Source organism: Arvicanthis niloticus, chromosome 22 (assembly GCF_011762505.2).
Source record: "Arvicanthis niloticus isolate mArvNil1 chromosome 22, mArvNil1.pat.X, whole genome shotgun sequence".
Lineage (NCBI taxonomy): Eukaryota > Metazoa > Chordata > Mammalia > Rodentia > Muridae > Arvicanthis > Arvicanthis niloticus.
The window spans coordinates 41,623,000-41,639,974 of NC_133429.1; the positions used below are offsets into that span (position 1 = coordinate 41,623,000).

The 16,975-nt window shown below is 43.4% G+C and overlaps 1 protein-coding gene across 17 annotated transcripts in view; it reads left to right on the forward strand.

Annotated features, from left to right (window-relative positions):
• Grip1 (glutamate receptor interacting protein 1) overlaps positions 1 to 16,975 on the forward strand; it is a 636,231-nt gene that overhangs the window by 537,838 nt on the left and 81,418 nt on the right. For 16 of the 17 annotated variants that reach the window (XM_076920329.1, XM_076920326.1, XM_076920333.1 and 13 more), the window contains 2 exons: positions 10,345 to 10,531; positions 11,123 to 11,268. In XM_076920329.1, coding sequence (XP_076776444.1) covers positions 10,345 to 10,531; positions 11,123 to 11,268 — 333 coding nt within the window. Of the gene's footprint in view, positions 1 to 3,115; positions 3,414 to 10,344; positions 10,532 to 11,122; positions 11,269 to 16,975 lie in introns of those variants that run through there. The other variant, XM_076920336.1, reaches the window with a different exon arrangement.

The window sequence follows — 16,975 nt, forward strand, 5'->3', positions numbered from 1 at the left end:
TCCACCCCTCTTTTCATAAGTGTGAGTCTTGTACATTTGTTTATCATAATACATTTCATATGCTCTTTCTTGACCTGTTGAATGAAATTTGAACTTTCCTTTCAGATTGTCATTCCCCAACTTTTCTCTACACTTGTCTTCATGCCATCGCACTGAGAATCCCTTCTGTTGCAAGTATTTCTTGCTTTTAATATACATTCATTTATTCTTTTAAAAGCTCATACATGTGTACAATATATTTCAGTCATACAAACCTCCCTGCCTCCCTCTCCTGCTACTTCGAGATTCTTCCATGTCCCTCTCTCAGTTTCATGAAAAGCTGATCATACATGCATGGGGCATCCCCTGGAACATGGTTAACCTTCTGGGGACTACATCCTTAAATAAGACAGCCTCTTCTCTAACAGACACCAACTGTCCATAGCTCCTTAGCTAGGAGCGAAGGCTCTGGTATTCTTCCCGAATTCTCAATGGAATGTTGACTAGCTTGACCTTGTATGGATCTAGTGCTAGAATCATAACTATGAGTTCGTGTGCAGTGACCTACCTGTCTGTCATGTTGGGCAAAAGCGGTTTGCGACAGATGTCTGACCTCTTGCTCCTACAGTCAGTACTCTTCCCTGATGATCCCTGAGCCTTGGTGTGTGTGTGTGTGTGTGTGTGTGTGTGTGTGTGTGTAGTGTGTAGTGTGTAGTGTGTGTGTTTGTGTGTATTGTGTATAGTGTGTGTAGTGTGTATGTTTCTAGTATGTAGTGTATGTGTGGTGTGTGTGGTGTGGTTTGTGGGGGGGGGGTGATGTAGATGTACAGAAACTTACTCTCTGTACTTTAAGCAGTTGTGAGTTTCTGTATTATCAGCCATCTACCTGACAAAGATATGATGAGGACTGAGACCTGCATTAGAATATGGGCATGGAGAGATGTATTTAGAAGGCAGTTTAGTAGTATAACCACTTAAGAACTGCTGAATTAAGAGAGTTAAAAGGATGGTAAAATTCACAAAAACATCCTAAAGTCTACAAACTCCCATTCTTGAAAATATTTTCTGGGCTAGACAGCCAAGCAGGTGTAGACCAATCAAGGCAAGGAAGGTGCAGTGGCCCATTGGTTTCTGTTAGTGTGGTTTATATACAAAAGAAGAATGGCTGGGTGCTTCTATAGGGAAGAAACACAGGTTGCCCCTAATTTTTTTCTTTTCCATTAAAGAAGCTGGACATCTTTCACCTTAATCATAATATATAAGGGAAGAAAATGCCCATATTTCTAGACAGATTTAATCACAGTGTATTTCATGCCTCCAGTTCCAGGGGACTTTATGTTATCTTCCAAGCTCTATGGGCACCTGATAGAAAAAGTGGACACACACACACACACACACACACACACACACACACACACACAGAGAGAGAGAGAGAGAGAGAGAGAGAGAGAGAGAGAGAGAGAGAATTAAAAATTAAACATGTTCAAATATAAGGATTTTTTTCATCTTTAGTAAATGAAATTAACAATAATTTGAAATTAGGACAATGAAAGAATAAACAGAATAATTTTTTAAAAAATCTAGATTTCCATCTGTTTCTTAACTAAGGTTAGAGTAAGTTACTCTTGGCAGAGCCCAGTTGCAGATAGGCAGCAAACTGACTCTACTGTCACCCCAGCATCATACTCTAGCCGGCAGACCCTGAACAAGTGTCATAAGCTTTTTATGCCCTTGCTAAAAATGGGAATAATTATAGTGATAACCACTTGGCACTGGACAACCAATGAGAGAGAGAGAGAGAGAGAGAGAGAGAGAGAGAGAGAGAGAACACATAACAGGGAGGCCTCATTTATTCAGATTCAGGCTGTGAGATCTGGCCTCCTAGGGTGACCACCATCTTAAAGGGGGCAGAATCATGATTTAACAGTTTTACTGTGCTGGAAAATGTGTATTGAGTTTTTTCATACAATGTCTCCAGGGCACAAGGTCGGAATGTATATATAGATGTTGTATATGGTGTCTTCCTGCGCGCTGCTCATCAGTGACAAGCAGGTCCCATCCCTCTACAGGACAGAGCCGTTACAATCCATTCTTTATTGTTTGTGCCTCTGCTCTGAAGGCCGGCTGATTGTGTTACGTAAGGCTTGCTGTGTTGTCAGGGTCATGAGATGATATGAATGAACGCCAGTACATCTGTGTCATGTTGGTGTTTGCACATCTTGGATTTTGGAGTAGAGAACAAAGCAGAGGCCTGCCCTTCCCCCCCACCGACTTCATCCATTCTCTCCTGAATCAGCCCACAGTCATCCAGCTGGACCAGAAAGATAAACAGAGACCTGGGTTGAGTCGTTTTCCAGGTTATGTTTGCTGCAGATGGAAGCCACTAAGTCTCTGATGACACGTATGTAACGGGATGTTTATACACGTGTCTCAGGAAATCAGATGTTCTGTATCTTAACACATCAGCAGAGCCCAAATGGTATGAACAAAATTTTATTCCCACTTAAAATACATGAAACAATAATGGCATTCCAATTTGGGGGAAAAATAAGAAAATTAAGCTTTATTGCTTAATGCTGCCATTTTAGATGTAGAGACGTCAAGTAACTGAAAATAAAAATTTTACCACCACCCTCACTATACGCCCTAATTTCTTCCCCCGCTTTATTTGTGTTTCCATTCTGGGTCATCCTTTACTGTTCACTTTCTGACAGGCACATTTCTATAGTGACCAGGCCACTCACAGAAGGCGAGTCACCTCGAAAGCCACAAAGATAATGAAAAGTCTCTTTGCCGTACTGTTGATGAGGTCATAGTTTACAAAACAGAACAAAAACATTTCCAGGATGAAGTAAGGATGTTGCCAGAAAAAGAAAGAAAGGCTCTCACAGAAATATTAAAATCCCTCAGTATCCAAAGGGGGAAAACACGGAGCCTACAGCAGTATGTCATGGACATACTTTGAGAAGGTCTGGTGTTAGTTTCCCAGGGAGAATAATGAGTTCCATGACTCCAGGCTTTGAGAGGAGTCACAGAGCCCAGGGACAGTTCCAACCTATGTCACAGAGGAAACTCAGTCCTGTTTCTGGAATCTTTTGGGCCCCTCCCACCACCAGGGCTGGCCCTTCTTTGGCAACCAAAGCAATGGCTTCTACCAGCATGAGGACACACTGCGTCTAGCTCTGCCTTTATTGCCTCTGCAGACAGAGCCGATGGGATGACCCCTCCTGTTCCCAGTTAACCTACATTATAGCAAGCAGCAGCAGCAGCCAGGACGAATTCCCAGAATGCCCTTTGTTTCTTTGGTCACCATCCCTTGCTTCAAGAGATGACAGCAAAAAGCACTGAAAGAAAGGAGATGAGGAAAGCTAACAGTTTTCACCGTGCTTGTCGTCCACCCGTAAGAAAAGGACAGAGGATAAGCGAAGCACATGGTAAGCTAGTGTGAGTCAGAAATGAGACAGCTTAGACGCTGCCCAGCGCCCGCTCAGCTCTGTGTGGAGAAGGAGCTGATCACCCTCCACCCCACCCCATTCCAAACCGGGTCATGTGACTCACAGACAGTGTGTCAGGTCCACCGCAGGCCACCGTCAAACCCTGCAGCTTTTTAGTAAGTCAGAAGTCTCGAACAGAGGATCAAACAGCAAAAACACATTATCCTAACAAAGCCTTGGGCTTTTTTTTTTTTCTTCCTCTAAACTTTTTAAATGTTTTTCCCATCTGATAATAAAGTTTGCAGCCTCTATAATTAACACGTTAAAAATAAATGTTGAGAAGCAAAAACTTTCAAAGCCATTGACTGACTACCTTTGGCTTCTCCTACCCTCCCTGATATTTGGAAAAACTGAAATAGCTAAAGCAGCCTGCAAACCTAAGGAGCTGTGACCAGATCTAGCCTTGTGAATGGAAACTCAGAAGAGTGGAGGGAATTTGGAATGCATACTAGAGAATGCACACACCAATCTCCAACTACATAAAACCCTTTTCTTTCCTCTGCCAGCCAACCCAGGATGAAGCTGGCTAATCTGTGCCAAGTTATACTAGGTTGCTTTTTGTGTTCTTTTGGCTTTTGATCATCAAGCCTATAATCTACCTTTTCCAAATGTAATTTGTTCTAATAATTTAGCATCTGGGGGGAACCCAGCTGCCTATGGAAGTTTTCTACTGAAAGGACAGATCTCAGTGTGTCAAAGGACTTCGATAATTAGTTGAAAATTTACAAGTTGTTTCATTTAATCACAGATTTGAACTATAAACTATAACTTCCTATAGTTACAAAATCGATCTATAATGCATAAATTATTTTCAAAGCTAAGCTAAATAGCCTGGTTAGCTTAGAGCACCTCAGTGTGTCTCTAGATGGAGCTTACAGATCAGTTTTTTCTAGAATGATTTTTTTTGATGTATTACCAAACATCAAATAAAACTTTGCCTGACCATCTTCTCTGAATGAAAACAGATACAGGAGATCCTTCCTTTGAGGAATTAATCACTTAGTCTAATGTAGCCCAACTACTACAATGACTGTGTAGCCTGGCTTAGCTGCTGCTGCTGCTGCTTCTCGTCTTCTTCCTTCTCTTCCTCCTCCTTTTCCTCCTTCTTCTTCCCCTTCTCCTTCTCCTCCTTCTTCTTCCCCTTCTTCTCCTCCTCCTCCTTCTCACCTTCTTCTTCCTCTTCTTCCTTTCTTCTCCTTCTCCTCCTCCTCCTTCTTCTTCCCTTCTTCTCCTCCTCCTTCTCACCTTCCTCTTCCTCTTCCTCTTTCTTCTCCTTCTCCTCCTCTTCCTTCTTGGCCTTCTTCCTCTTTGGTTGTTCAAGAGAGTTTCTCTGTATAGCCCTGACTGTCCTAGAACTCCCTCTGTAGACCAGGCTGGCCTTGAATTCAGAGAGATCTGCCTCTCTAGTGCTAGGATTAAAGGCTTGTGCCACCACAGCCAAGTGTCTTAGTTAGGGTTTCCATTACTATGAGGAAACATCATGACCAAGGCAATTCTTATAAGGACAACATTTACTTGGGGCTGGCCTCCAGGTTCAGAGGTTCGGTCCATTATCATCATAGTGGGAACATGGCAGCATGCAGGCAGGCGTGGCACTGAAGGAGCTGAGAGTTCTACATTTTGATCCGAAGGGAAACGAGAAGACTCCCTTCCAGGCAGCTAGGAGGCGGGTCTCAAAGCCCACCCCACAGTGACACACTTCTTCCAACAAGGCCACGCCTCCTAACAGTGCCACTCTTTGGCCAAGCCTATTCAGACCACCACAACAGGGTCTTCTTGTTCTTTCTTGGTGGTGAGAAGCTGCTGTCTCAAACACAGGGGTCTTTTAAGATGTGATTGTTTATGATTGTGTGTGTGTGTGTATGTGACTGAGTGAATAAATGTGCAGATACCTCCAGAGGCCAGAAGGGGTTATCAGCTTCCCTAGAACTGGACTTAAAGGTGGTTGTGGACTGTCCTAGGTGGGTGCAGGAGTGTGAGCATTGGTCCTTTGGCCATCTTTCCAGCATACCCTTTAACTCTAGTTAAGTAGTCCCAGATATCTGCATCATCAAGCTGGCATCTCAAATGAAGGAGAATACTTTGGTGAACCCATTGAAAGGTTCAGCAATCCGTAAAGGGGAGCTCAAGTGACCGTCCATAGAGATGATGCCCAGCACGGTTCTCCTCTGGGTGATGACTGGAAGGAAAGCTGCTCTCCAGAGCCTTAATGTAAACTTCAGCATGCAGACCAGACTGCTGCTCAGACCACAGTACCTGCCATAACCCCGACCCTCCTATAAACACTGGTCTGGGCACAGCCCTCAAACCTCTACCCAGCAGACCTTCAGGGGCCTGGATTTCTCTTCAGGTACCCTGGAGAGGTGAATTTATGCCAAGGGGGTACAGATGGCCACACATCTTGATCCTTCCCCTCTCCCCCACTTCCTGGTGGGAGATTAGAGAACCTTGTTGCAGGATCCCACTTCTCCTCTCTTCCTTAGGAAGCTGTGAAAAAGGGAACCTGGTCCTCAGAGGCCCAGGCTGCCTGCCTGTGATGCTGGCATCTGAACTCTGCTCAGAGCAATTGTTCTGCTGTTGTCTGTCTGCCCATGTGTTAAGAAAATAATTCTTATAATCTTCTTACCCCCCAACAATCTCTGTGCCCTCCGGAAGTCATTTTAGAGACCTTTCTCTCGTTGACAGGAAATGATATCTGCTGGTGGTTTTATGTCATCAATCGCAAAGACTATGGCCTAGAATTAATGTGTTAGCCCCAAGTTACATGTTGTGATTTTAATCCACCTCTGCAGAGTGGATTTGAAGGCTACTCCTTTTCCACATACAGTGAAGATTGTGTTACCTGGTAACTTGGCAGGTAAAGAAAGAGGATAGCCTGTTAAGGAAAGGGGTTTTGTTTCTTCGATGTTTTATTACCTCTCTTAATCAGACGGTCCACCCATTCTCCCAATGCTATCAGTTCCAGTGATCTGCATGATAGAAACGTTTGGGTGACAAATGACTGCTGATTATCTGTGTGATCCACTGAAAGGAAGTATGGCTTCCAAATAGAAAACAAGTGGTACTGGAACATAATTCATTAAAGAAGACTTCGTTTGATGATAGAATTGGGAAGTTCCTGAGCATTAAAGAACCCGGATATGTGTGTATTAGAATGGCTGAGATAAAAGCCCAAATTAGGTTGAAAGTAAAAGTGGAAAAAGTTACTGGGCAATTGACCAACTTGAGACAATGGGAAGTGAGTCAAAGGCCATGTTGAGATTTCAAGACGAGGATGAGAAACAGGATCGTCTTTTTTTTTTCTTCAATATAAGAGAGGCAATGAGAAAGTCAAGATTACTTCTCTAATTTGGAAAAATAATTTGAAGTCTTTTGAGATGTGTCTGTACATGAAAAAAATTCTCTGTGGTGAGAAAATTCATCGCTGAAATGAGAGAGGGAGAGGACAGACAGACAGATAGATAGAGACAGAGATAGAGACAAACAGAGACAGAGAAGACAGAAACAGACAGACAGAGATAGAGACAGAGACACAGAGGATGTTACAGAAGTCATATGGTCAGGTGAGAGCTAGAATCAGAGAGTTGTATACAGAATTGAAGGTTGAAGATCTGCTTCATATACAGGAAGGTGGCAAAGGTATAGCCAGGGGCTGATATAGTAAGAAATTAATATCAAATCTTCATCAATACCTAAGGAACAATTTACAGTGTTCCCGAAGCTACTCTTTGCATAGAGTTGGTGGGAATGAGGCAATTGCTTTTTTTTTTTTTTTTTTTTTTTTAATCAGAAAAGCATCAGTGAGAGCAGTTTTAGCAAAGAGTAAAAGAAGACAAATTTGAAGCAGAGTCGGATTTAGCACAATTCTACAGAGCGAGGTCAGGAAAGCTAGGACAGTGGGTGGGAGAGTTTGGGAAAAGAAACAAGGGAGATGTTCTCAATGGTGTAGGATCCCAGAAGGGCTAGAAAGCCGAGAAAACCAAAAGAGATTGTGATAGCACATGGGTGGTGGGAGCTCCCAGGAAGGTCAGGAGTTCAAGGTTATCCTCTCAGCTACATTGTCAGCAAGTCTGACTACATGAAACTAAAGATTCAAAATAAGCACCATAAGAAAGATTTTTTTCATTGAAGTGGGAAAAGAAGGAGAGAGGAAAAGAGAGAGGACAGTTGATGGATCCAGAGGTTGGGAGGGATTTTATCTATGAAACGTTCATTAAATGGTTGAATCTTTTCATTCTTGTAGGAGATGCCATTTGACCCTCTTGAGGTTGGAGGCATCTGAAATAGATCCATAAGGAATTAAATCGGAAAGATTCTAGAGCCCAGTGGGATGTGATAAGAATTTAGAGCCGACTTTTTTTTTTTTTCTGACAGGTTTCAACAATTCAGTAACAGAAGGGAACCTGACTAGGCATTACCAAAGACTACCGAGCGTAGAGCCTAGGGGACTGTGCATTGTTTAAGAATCTCTGATGGTCACAGATCCTTCACTGAAGTGGTCCCCAGGCTCCCAAGTACAGAGTGGAGAGAAAAGATAGAAATGGAAGGCAGTTGGGGGGATGATGCTTACAACTACAGGGCCCAGGCTCTCACCTGAGGCCGTAGAGAGCTTTGGAGTCTCCCAGCCCTACTTCAGTCAGTGTTCTCTTTGTATTTAAAGTACAAAGGTATGTTGGGGCTTAAGGAGGACTATTGCGTGTCACACTGTGAAAAGCAGTAGGCTTCAAGACAAGCAACAGGAAACAATACTACATAGAAGAAGGCACTTCCACCGTTGGATGTGGGAACGTCACTAACACAGGAGATGATTAAAAAGGAGGATTCGACTATTAAGGTCTTGGGGATCTTTTAAAGGAAGGTGGGGTGTGGCCATGGGCTGCATTGACAGGGAGCTGAAGAAAGATGGACTTGCTAGTTATGAGCTGAAGAGCCACGAAGCCATTATGTTAGAAGGTTGTCGCCGTGATACGGACAGGGAAGGCTAGAGATTCAAGTTAGGATACAGGAGCGTGAAGACGTGACGTCAACAAGGGAATGGGGGAATTAGGAAAAGCAGAAATGCAAGCTTACAGATCAGGCTGCAGAAATAAGGGTAGACTATGAAATTTAAAATAGCAGTTTGAGGAGGGCAAGCATCCATCGTGAGTGAGCAAAGAATATCTAAAAGCTCTCTCTGTCCCATGTAGGAGAACAAAGATGGGTTCCAGTTAGAGGAGGGCTAGAAAGAGCTTAAGCTAAAAGAGCCATTTTGGACAAAGTGACATTTCAGCATTGTGGGTCCCCCCGGCCCCATCAGTGTTACACACCAGCAGTCCTAGAGTACAGAGGAGTTGGGGAGCAGGGTCTTAGGCAGCATGAATGGTGGTAGTGAGTATGGCAGGTATGAATGACCCCCAGAGACTGGTCCAGAGGACAGCTCGTTTATTGGATAGCAGGGCTAGATTATATAGCTCCATTCAGGGAGAGAGAGGAGGGAAAAGGACAAGGAGGAAGTGCTGGGGGCCTGGGGGCGGGACTTCCAAGCATAGCAGCTAGATTAGCAGACTATAAGTCATGTGATCTCTGAGAAGCCAGTTCTCTGGCAGGGTAACAGAAGCCTAACTGGCTTTATCATGACGTGACCTTTGTCTCTATGGAGTTTAGTAGGCCCAAACCTTGGTAGAGAGAGCTTCCACTGCACACCGTGCTCTCAGAACGATGTTCAAGGTGTGAGCAATGCTCTCCCATTCCTCATCTGGCTTTCGAGCCCAAAAGCACAGGACCCGTGCACACAGATCTCAATCTCGTGTTCAAGCCCAGGAGGCCAAATCTTGTGGGCAAAGCAAAGAAAGGCATTTGGAAATGGAGTGGTCCTTTCAGGATCAAAGCTGGAATAGAAGATAGATAGATGATAGATAGATAGATAGATAGATAGATAGATAGATAGATAGACAATAGATAGATAAATAATAGATAGACTTGATAGATTGATAGATGATAGATAGACATACAATAGATAGATAAATAATAGAGATAGACTTGATAGGTAGATTGATAGATGATAGATACACAATAGATAGATAAATAATAGATAGACTTGATAGTTAGATACACAATAGATAGATAAATAATAGAGATAGACTTGATAGATAGATTGATAGGTGATAGATAGATACACAATAGATAGATAAATAGTAGAGATAGACTAGATAGATAGATAGATAGATAGATAGATAGATAGATAGATAATGTCTGCCTAGAGACTTCCATGAGTACCAGAGAAGTGAGTTAAATGGGGACAACAGGTGACTATAGACTAAGCCAGACAAAACATAGAGGATCAAAATTTGGGGACAAGTGGACCATATGAAACTTGAATGACTCACTGTGCCCACTCAATACTGGAAAAAGATTGGGGACCAGCAAAGCCTCATCATCCCTAGGGTCACTGAGATTATTTCTTCAAAACAGAAGGTTGCCTTGTTCACAGTCACATATGGTTGAAGTGGGAAACTCAGACCCACCATCCCGGTTCCCCTTGTAGAGAGAAGACAGATACACGGAGATGGAAAGACAGGCCCCAAGGTCTTCCTCGGTTGATGCTCATTTGTACAGCCCAGGACTAGATGGCATACCCTAATCCTGAGGCTGTCCTCTTCCGACAGTCCCTTCCCAGTCTCTGGGGCATGGCGTGGCTACCCTGGTCCTGACTCCAGCATAACAAACTGGGAGATGCATTTGCCCTGTTCAGCAGGGACCCAACTTTTTTGCTGTAAGACTAACATTTAAACGCCCTCCATTGTACAGGAGCTTCTGCTTAGACATATTCTGTTTCGGAAATGCTGACACCTGCTTGAACCTACGGTCACTTTCTTCCTGTTTCTTCCTCTAGTGTCACTAGCCTCTAGCACTGTGGGATTGGCTGGACAGGTTGTCCACACTGAAACCACAGAGGTTGTGCTGACGGCTGATCCTGTCACGGGATTTGGAATCCAATTGCAGGGCAGCGTGTTTGCCACAGAGACGCTCTCCTCCCCGCCTCTGATTTCCTATATTGAAGCTGACAGCCCAGCAGAGAGGTGAGGTACTCGTCCCCAGGAGCTTTTGTGCCCTGCATTTCTGACACCAGCTCTTTGTGAATAACTAATAAATTATGGAACCGGGCTCAGTGCAGGAGAGGCAAATTGTAATGAACTCTCCATTCTGATGACGCAATTTTATGCTCTTGATCAGGTTTTGGAAGAATTGTGAGCACGGGTGATTTTATTTAGCAGATTTTGTCCATTGGAATACTAGAGGTTGTACTACGTATAAAGGAGACAAACATATTCAAAAACAGGCTAAAGTCCAACTGAAGTTATGTCTCTACATTGCAAGAATGTATGTCCATCTTTACTATCTGTTCATTCTGGTCAGATTATAAAACTATCATAGTTATGAATTCTTAATTAATTCTCTAAGATACTTAAGAAACCCTTTGCCCACAATTGAAACTACGGGATGCAAGAGTGCAGGGCACTGCAGTTGACCTAACACACTTGCCAGTAGGATCAGCTCAACGAGATCAAATGGCCATGCTACTTTGCAAAGATTAAATGAGGCAGGGTGGCAAGTTCAGCCCCATGATTGTCTCCTCTAATTATTGCCTCTCACATGTGGTTCTGAACTAGATGTGGTGTGCTACAAATCGGAGACAGAGTCATGGCCATAAATGGAATCCCAACAGAAGACAGCACCTTTGAGGAAGCCAATCAGCTCCTGAGAGACTCTTCCATCACGAGCAAAGTCACACTGGAAATCGAATTTGATGTTGCAGGTAAAATCTGAGCCTCAAGTCACTGGTAGAGTCAGAAGATGGCTACATATGACAGTCATAACAGCTATGTGGCAGAAAGACACATCAGCTGTGTATGTGTGTATGTACATATACATATATGCACATATATGTGTGCGTGTGTATATACATGTATACGCACATACACACACAGCACATTTTGTTTTAAGATATTTATGGTGTCCATTTGAATTGTTTGTATTATCCATTTAATGTGTCCAACTGAAAATTAATGCGACAAATCTAACAAGTGATATCCACCTTTATGTCACCTTTATTCTTTCTGGCTTTGCAGCTTTGTGCTAGACAAACTAGATTCTTTAGACCTAGAAACAAGAACACCCTCTGTGACTTCCTGAGAACATGTGAGATGCAGAGAACATGTGAGAGTCAGGCAGGGAGCAGTAAAAACTCATGAGACAAATGAATACAAGTTCAGTAGGCGAATAGATACAAGCCCAGCAGGTGAATGAATACAAGTCCAGTAGTGAATGGATACAAGTTCAGTAGGTGAATGGATACAAGTCTAGTAGGCAAATGGATACAAGTTCAGTAGGTGAATGGATACAAGTCCAGTAGGTGAATGGATACAAGTCCAGTAGGTGAATGGATACAAGTCTAGGAGGTGAATGAATACAATTCCCACAGGCGAATGCTTGGTCTTTGGGATTAAAGAGAATTACACTTGACACTCATAAGGAATGACAAGGAGAACTCCAGGAGAGTTTCTCTAGGGTCAAGACTATTCTAATAGATGAGCAAAACCATCTCTAGATACAGACAGGGAGGATAAGGATGGCCATGTGAACTAGTGAGCAAGATGAGTGTGCGGAGAGCCTGTGGGTAAAAAAAACTAAGAGAAACCTTAGGTGTCAGAGGCAGGGAAGGGGGTCCAGATGTTGACTAAAGTGACCTGAGGTATTCTACTTTATTATTTTGTTCTTTTTGGTTAGTATACAAGATAATGATTTCTTATTCCATCTTTATACATGGACTTTGCTCATAATCACTCCCCAATACCCTTCCTATTTCTTGTTATCCCATCTTACTCCCCTTCCAAATAGACCCCTCTGTTTCCATGACATTAAAGATGACAGGTAGATGGGCAAGCAGACAGATGATAGATAGATAGATAGATGATAAATAGACTTAAATCTACGTTCTACATATGACAAAGAAACACAAGGTATTTTTTTCTTTTTCTCTACCTCTCATTAATTCTCTCTTGTACCCCACCTTCCAGAAAGATTCTTGAATCTTAGGCTAAGAATATATCTTGGTCTTAGAGGAGGAGTCTAATGGAATTTTAGTCTTGGAGAATTTTCAAATAGTAGCTAACAGAGTTTAGAATTTGATGCAAGTTCCCATTTCAGAAAGTCATCAGCTGAGAGGGTAGCTCAGTGGTACAAAACCTGCCTACCATGCACAATGGCTCTGGGTTTGATACCCAACACCACTGAAAAAAAGACATACGGGAGGGAGGGAAGAAGGAAGGGCAGTTGGTTGATAGGTTGGTTGGTATTCACACAGCAAAGTATTACCATTATATATCCAAGACCTTTGACCAATCAGTAGCCTTTAGAAACAGGAATCATATGCCAACAAATACTTGTTGTTGTGACTCCTTTGCATGGGGTAAATGAAATAGCAGGCAGGAAAGAAAAACATTTCTATCATCATATAACCTTTAAGTGCTATTAGCACAAGGCTGTGACTGTGAGTTTTCTGAGGAACATAAAGCAGACTAGAGAATTATAGGGTGACTGGAAGGGAGCTGTTTAGCAGGATGAGTCTCTTAGGAAGTGACATTCAAGCAGAGATTAATGTGGGTAGAGACATAAGCAAGGCAAGGGCCTGGAAGAACAGCTTTTCAGGCTGAGGGAGCAGTGGGCATGAAGAAGCTGAGCCAGAGGAGTAAGCTTTGCAGTGTGCATGGCTGCTGGAGGAAGGGAATAGGAGCACGGGTTGAGGGAGTGGGACCAGGGGTTGAATTTGTGTTTTGAGGCAGGGTCTGGAGATGTCAGAGTCTGGCAGGTGTGTAGCATCCTGGTAGAGAATTTCTGTTGGGTCTCAAGTGTGCTGAAGCCAGGGGGCATTTTGGCAAGAGAACGAGACAATCTGAGCTATGTATGGGAAAGCCTTCTAAAATGTGGAAGGCAGACAGAAGAGACAGAAGAAACAATTTGGAGACTGTGATAACCAAACAGATGGGGAATGTCAGTGGCTGGAGATGGTGACAAGGTGAAACTCACAACTTGCCTGTGCCTTGGTCATGTAATGGCTCTTGAGGCAGGAGGATGAATAAATGAGAGGCAGAGAGTGATGGTTACAAGAAGAACCCTGGAAGAGGGTCATCTGGAGACAGCCATAAGAGTTCTACTTTAGATGCTTGGTGCCAGGTCCACTGATAACATGAGAGGGAAAATACTAGCCTATGTATGTCTTCATACATAGTGGAAGAAAACCACTGGGCACAATTACTGCACTACATGCTGCTGTGTTCAAATCATGGGAAGAGAAACTAGGAAGGACCAGAGTATTTCCTAGAGGAGCTCACAACCAATCAGAGAAGAGAGAGAATGGCTGGAAGAGGAGGGACTTGCAGGGTGGTGTGACTATTATAATGTAGTAGAAGTACCTAGAAAAGTGTTGGAATTTCCTCTTGGATCCTGGGATGGGGGAATGAGGAGGATATCTGGATATAGAGAAGGACCAAGAAATGGCCAGTGGGTCGATGATTGTTAAAGTCATCGTCTTAGTTAGGGTTTCCATTGCTTTCAGGAAACACCATGACCAAGGCAACTCTTAGAAGGTCAACATTTACTTGGGGTTAGCTTAAAGGCTCAGAGGTTCAGTCCATTAACATCAAGGTGGGAGCATGGCAGCATCCAGGCAGGCATGGTGCTAGAGGAGCTGAGAGTTCTATATTTTGTTCCTAAGGGAATCAGGGAAAGACTCACTTCAAGGCAGCTTGGAGGAGGGTCACAAAGCCCACTCCCACAGTGGCACACTTCCTCCAATAAGGCCATACCTCTTAATAATGCCAGTCCCTGTGCCAAGCATACTCAAACCATTATGGCCCCATCTGTACTGTTTATCACTCTCAACTCTCAGGATTCTTTTGTTCTTTTGTTGGGTGGTGCATTTTGATTTTGTTGTATTCATGTGTATGAGTATTTTCCCTGCATGTACATCTGTGTACTACATGTGTGCCTGGTGCCTGACGAGACAGTGAGCCTCCATGTGGGTGCTTGGAATCCAACCTGAGTCCTTTGCAAGACCAACAAGTGCTCTTAACCACTGAGCCAACTCCCTACCCCTGGTTTTGTTGGTTTTATGGACTATCAGCTCCCAAAGAATAAAAGCAGAGGAATGGATTATCAGATCATGCTGGAGTTTGAGGCTTGTAGAAAAAGCTCAGCAGAAGGGCTTCAGTCAAGGAGGGTTGGGTTGTTGCTAGGTGATTCGATGGTAGTGACCTGTGATGCTGGTACAGAGACTCACACATAGTATCACCATGTGAGAGTAACTTTGTTCTGGCCTGCTGCATAGCCAAGCCCTGTGCATCGTAGATCATTTAATCAATATGACCGCACTGGCAGGGGTTACTATTGTTGTGTCACTAGAAGGTTGGAGCACAGAGTCAGTGCTACAGATGGCATGTTAATACAAGCAGGCGGATTCCCAATGTCACACTCCTAACTACGGCAGCCTGTGTTCGAAGAACAATCTAAGTTGGCGTATGGAGGGAATCAGTAAAGGTTTAGCCAGATGGAATGAGAGGAGAGGGGTTTACAAGAAGTGGGAGTCTCGTGGAAGAAGTGTGTACCCCCGGAGAAAGCACAGAAGAGAGGTGATGGTTAGGAGTTGGAGGCCAAGACAGAATGACATGTTAGAATTCAGAGTTTCAGAGACGGGCCTGCAGAGTTCCAGGCAGTGAGGCTGGTGGGGTAATTCAGAACAGGGTGAGATTCCCACGGAGAGATCTGGGAACGGGAAAGATGTGCAAGAAAGCACCATTGGCTCAGTGAAAGCTTTGAGGATGGGAGCCGTGTGGTACCCTGAATGCCAATCACAGTCCACAGCGCATCTTCGAAGCATCCGTGCCTGATGCCCTTACGTGCCTGGGTTTTTGCTTAAGTCATGAAGGCCTTCATTCATAAAAGCCTTCTCTCTCCTCATGCCTATGCCTTCCTAACCCAGACCTATAGTATTATTTTGTATTGATGTTTATTCTCCAGTAGAAAAACCTATGACATCAGGGATTTTGTGGATTTAGGTTACAAATGCATGTCTAGTAAGCAAATGGTGAGGCCTCAGTCCGTACTCTGTAAATCAATGAAGGGGGAAATTAATGAAATACATGCAGCTCCATGAAGAGACTTGGTTATGAATTTCTGTTCCAATCAGAATTGGTTTTGAATCTACTCTCCCTGGGGCTCCTTCTGTCTTGGGGCTGCTTTCTCCTACAGTCTGCTTTTCTCGTGTATAGAAAGGCCCATCTTTTCTAAAGTGTGTGCCTTCTGATTTCCGTGTCCAAACAGGGCTTGAGTGCAAAGCCCTTGTAAGAATCAGTTGACAGAGAAGGTTTGGTCATTGTCTTAGTCAGGGTTTCTATTTCTGCACAAAACATCATGACCAAGAAACAAGTTAGAGAGAAAAAGGTTTATTCAGCTTACCCTTCCACATTGCTGTTCATCACCAAAGGAATTCAGGACTGGAACTCAAGCAGGTCAGGAAGCAGGAGCTGATGCAGAGGCCATGGTGGGATGTTACTTACTGGCTTGCTTCCTCTGCCTTGCTCAGCTTGCTTTCTTATAGAACCCAGGACTATCAGCCCAGGGATGGCACCACCCACAATGGGCCCTCCCACCCTTGATCACTAACTGAGAAAATGCCTTACAGCTGGATCTCATGGAGTCATTTTCTCAATGAAAGCAGAAGCTCCTTTCTCTAATAACTCCAGCTTGTGCCAAGTTGACACACAAAACCAGCCAGTATAGTCATCCAAACAAGAAGGCAGTCCAGTGGCCCCAGAGTATACGTAACAATTGCGGTAGGAAATTAGTAATAAATTAATTATTACCATCCTATGCCTCCATTTTATGTGAGAAAGGGAAAGCTGAGATTCTGGTAGGAAACTCTAGGTCCTAGCAAAGAGAATGGTAGACTCCTAGTCTACTGACTTAAGGCCCACTTTCCCTCTATTGCTTCACTGCCTCTTTGGTTAAAATTTTGCTAAATAAAATTATTCTAAGAGATATTGAAGATGGCCACCAAGAAACCTTTAGAGCAGGCTTCCTGTACCTGGAATGCAGAGAGAAGGTTCTGCCAAGCACCACAGGGCACTCAGAGGCAACACTGCACCCTGCACCTCAGCAGAGCAATGACTAGCACAGTTTGGCTATCTTTGCAAACAGTATCACAGTGTCTAAATATTTGCCCATATTACAAATCCATTTTATTTTGTATATCACAAAAATTTGTTTAGTGTCTCATGAATCCTTAATATGCATACATATATTTCTAATATTTGTTGATTTAATACTTTAATATCTTAACTCTGGTCTCCCAGAAAGTAGGAACTGTATCTATGAAGCACACTTTATTCAGTACCCAACCTGTTTTAATAAAGGTCAGAAAAATCAATATTCTAGGTCATCTACACTAGGCTCAGGAAAAAAAAAAT